The sequence below is a fragment of the Myripristis murdjan genome, chromosome 17, assembly GCF_902150065.1.
Source record: "Myripristis murdjan chromosome 17, fMyrMur1.1, whole genome shotgun sequence".
In the NCBI taxonomy this organism is placed as follows: Eukaryota; Metazoa; Chordata; class Actinopteri; order Holocentriformes; family Holocentridae; genus Myripristis; species Myripristis murdjan.
This window is the reverse complement of record NC_043996.1, coordinates 33,389,507-33,393,648: the sequence shown is the minus strand read 5'-3', so window position 1 is coordinate 33,393,648 and position 4,142 is coordinate 33,389,507. Positions and strand designations below refer to the sequence as shown.

The 4,142-nt window shown below is 44.3% G+C and overlaps 1 gene segment (V, D, J or C); it reads right to left on the bottom strand.

The window, feature by feature from the left end:
* Positions 1 to 219: 219 nt before the first annotated feature.
* LOC115375477 (T-cell receptor alpha chain C region-like) lies at positions 220 to 3,660 on the bottom strand. The segment is given in 5 exon segments: positions 220 to 497; positions 2,183 to 2,290; positions 2,380 to 2,418; positions 3,016 to 3,228; positions 3,435 to 3,660. Coding segments are annotated over 4 exon segments (390 nt in total).
* Between the last annotated feature and the right edge of the window lie 482 nt (positions 3,661 to 4,142).

The window sequence follows — 4,142 nt, the reverse complement described above, 5'->3', positions numbered from 1 at the left end:
TGTGTGAGCAGTGTGTATGAACAGTGTGTGTGAACAGTGTGTGTGAGCAGTGTGTATGAACAGTGTGTGTGAGCAGTGTGTATGAACAGTGTGTGTGAGCAGTGTGTATGAACAGTGTGTGTGAGCAGTGTGTGAGCGGTGTGTGTGAACAGTGATGCTGCTCAGGGTTTCCAGGCTTTAGGAGGACGAGGAGAAACAAACACACACTCGCTGCTTCACTCAGTTTTCTTTTCCTTTATTGATGTTTTCAGAATTTTCCAGAGCGCTGAGAGACACATGAGGGACGGGACGGGGACATGGAGCCGGGATATTTACAGGACAGAGACACTGCAGTGGAAATGATCCAATGATAAAATGATAAAATGATCAAAAAAAAACAAAGAACAAATAGAAAACTCATTCATGATTTAAAGCCCGAGCCGGGCTCTGGCACACGGGGAGCGTCCGACAGGCTGCAGGACGTCCCGACGTCCCGACGCTGCGGCGTCCTGCTGCGTCTGCAAGAGAAAACATCAAACATAAATTACTCTGAATACTGCTTCTCTCACATGATCAAACACACACACACACACACACGCACACACACACACACACACCCTTCAAGTTTTTTTCTCCCCCGCTGCTTTTGCATCAGGGTGTTTTATCATTTTATCTGCATAATACAATGATCAGGTTTCAGGTTTCATATTAAATACAAGAAAATAGAATATAAACCCTTCTCGGTTTATAGAAACATACATTGCTGACAGTATGAGTGTGTTATGAGCAAAGAGATCAATAACATCTATTGGCTATATGTTATTGATGAGCAGTGAACGTGAGCAAACTCCTCCTGGTTTCTTTCAGCCAGAAACGTCAGAACTCATTTTGTTTGACCGAGAAATTACCAGAAAATCAGCAAAATACATAAATACAGAATATGTTTGTAATTATTTTAACAATATATTCAAAATTAAATGACAAGAAAATTATGCCAAGAAATTAAAAAAATAAAAAGAAATAAAGTTTTTTTTTCTTTGGAGGGTGAAATAAAGAGTTTCCCAAAGGGCTCCTGGCTTTCAAAGGGTTAACAGTTTGTTAAAATATGGATGACAGAATAATATTGTGAATATATTCTGCACAGTCACTCTGTCCGTGTGTGTGAACAGTCTGGATACGTACTCTGCACCGACGCTAAATCTGGGAAATGTGAGCGATTACTGAGGCTGTCGCTCCCGTCGCCGTGACGATGCAGGTGACCACGCAAAAAAAGAAGAAAAAAAAAAAAAACACTCCTCTGACGTAGGAAAGCAGGAGGTTCATTCATTCATTCATTCATGTGGCGTGACATCGTGACGTCGTCATCGCTCGGGAAATTTAGTTTGAGTTTCTAACCCTGCAGGACGGGGACTCCATGATGCCTCGCTCCAAATCCACAGAAATAAGGACATAAAAAACCTCCTGGGGGACAAATCCAAAGAGATTCAAAAGACATTTCTTGTATCCGAGGAAATGTGACGAGTTTGAAGTCGTCTGTTCAGAAACCGTGTGAGAGCGGGGTGGACCGAACGCTTGTCAAATGTTTGTGAGAAACACAAAAGAAAAAAACAGAGAAAAATATTGGAAGAAAGGACAAAAAGGCCTTATAATTCAATAATTGTAATTATTATAACAAGACCCTTTTTATGGCTTCATTTCCTAGTTCTTAGCTCGTTGTTTTTTGTTTTTTTTTTTGTTTTGTTTTGACGTTTACTTTTATTTTTGCTCATTTTCAGGTCATTTCTTGCTGATTCACTCATTTGCCTTTTTTCCCAGTTCTGACAGAAACCAGGTGAACGTGCTCAGGTGTGTGTGTGTGTGTGTGTGTGTGTGTGTGTGAGGAGAGAGAGGTGTGTGTGTGGAGAGAGGTGTGTGTGTGAGGAGAGAGGTGTGTGTGTGAGGAGAGAGGTGTGTGTGCGGAGAGAGGTGTGTGTGAGGACAGAGGTGTGTGTGTGTGAGGAGAGAGGTGTGTGTGTGTGTGTGTGTGAGGAGAGAGGTGTGTGTGTGTGTGTGTGTGAGGAGGGAGGTGTGTGAGGAGAGAGGTGTGTGTGTGAGGAGAGAGAGGTGTGTGTGAGGAGAGAGAGGTGTGTGTGAGGAGGGAGGTGTGTGTGTGTGAGGAGAGAGGTGTGTGTGTGTGTGTGAGGAGAGAGGTGTGTGTGCTCACTCTAACTGATCCAAAGCCGCAGGGTCATCAGGACGTTGAAGACGATGGTCTTCAGGAGGAGGAGCCTGAGGCCGAGCACGATGAAGGACACGGTGTTCACCCCCACGTCTGCACACACACAAACACAGCATTAAGTACACACACACACACACACACACACACTGCAGCCAGCTGCTACATGAAGACTGAATACACACCTGGGCTGAAGAGTCCACCGCCACAGCCGGGTCCAGATGCTGGAAGAAAAACAGCTGCAGGTTAGAGGAGCTCGGCCCGGCAGCCTCACAGTTTTTCCTTTTCTATTCATTTTCTATCTTCCTCTGTAATGCCTCCGTGTTTTTAACGCAGAGGCAGGATATGATTACATTCAGATTCAGATTCAGAATCAAAATCAGAATCAGAGACCTCATTTATCCCCGAGTGGAAACTGGGAATTGTTATTATTATTATTATTATTATTATTATTTTCAGGCCAATGTTTAATGAATAAACATTTGGGATTATTCGTTTTATGAAAGATCAGTCCATTCTCATTCTCTGGTCATCAAATACCGCAGCTTGGCCACGCCCCCTTCAGCGTCAGACGTGGTGATGGCGGCCATGAGGACGGGAGGTTGGGGGGGTGTTGAACGAGACGTGAGTTTGATTCCCGTTTGCAGCGACACCTTTTGTGTCCAGTTTCTGTTTTCATGCCTAAACCAAACCTTCGTAACCTTAAAAAGTGATATTTGCTGCGGTATTTGACGACCTGAGCGTGTGACTGTGTTGTAAAGGTGTAGTCAGGTGTTAGGCAGCGTACATCTGAGCTGCTTTACGTTGTCAGTGACACTTACTTTCCGGGCAATCCTGCCCGTCCTCTGGCTTGTACAGCGCCACCTGGCTGTAGAAACGGTCTCCCTCCATCCGGGTCGCCTCCGTCCCATTGAACAGCACACTGTCTCTAGTGGTGTTGAAGTCGCTGAAGTCGCTGGCCAGGCAGGCCGAGATGTTTTTCCCTTTTTCATCTTGTCCACTCAGCCTGTAGTAGGACGGCTCAGACGATTCACCTGAAAAACAGAAGCAGACAGAAACCTCATGAGCTTCAGAGAAGAAGCCGGGACATTTCCAAACGTCTCAGTGTTGCTCATATCCCGCTCACAACCCGCCGCCGAGTCGCCCCCTCCTGCTGCACAGGAAGTGATGCGATTTACTTTGCAGCTTGGTTTGGAATCAACAGAAGAAGAAGAAGCAGGCAGTTTCAGAGCAAACTTACAACATGGTGTGAAATAAAAGGACACTAACATCACAAGCTCGTGATGTTCAGGCCTTCCCAGCAAAATGTACACAGACTGTGGTTTTAGTTAAGTATTTGTAAGAGTCACAAATAAACACATCAATCCAGTTAAACCTCAGTGGGCGGAGTCAACGAACGTACGAGTTAGCTGGTTGGCAAAGTTGTGCAGAAAAAAAGGAGCTATAATGAATAAAGTAAATATGATAAATAAACACTTTAAATAAAAATATAAATGTAACGACTTTGTTATTTCATTCATTCATTCATTCATTCATCATGACATTCATGATGTTGGAGAGTGAGCAGACAAGCTAACTAGCTAACCGATAGCTGGGCTGGTCTGGCCTGTGGAGGTCAGCGATGCTAACTGGCTAAGTAAACTAATTTTCAGTTTTTGAGGTTCAACTCGACCAGTGAGATTATTTCTGCCTCCAGAGCAGCTCTGTCTTCAGGGACTGTTATGGAACTAAAGTCACAATCTGCAAAATTCAACAGGCCTGTAAAATGTAAAAAGGTGCGCTGACAAGAGGTCCTTTGTTAGAACCAGGGAACATGGAAACTAGAAAACACTGAAAACACACAGTCTACCCAACTGCTGCTCACCAGAAACACACAAACTGTCCTAAACCGTGTCTGCCTGCCTCTGAATCTACGATAACACGACGAAAACATGTGATTTATCTGGAA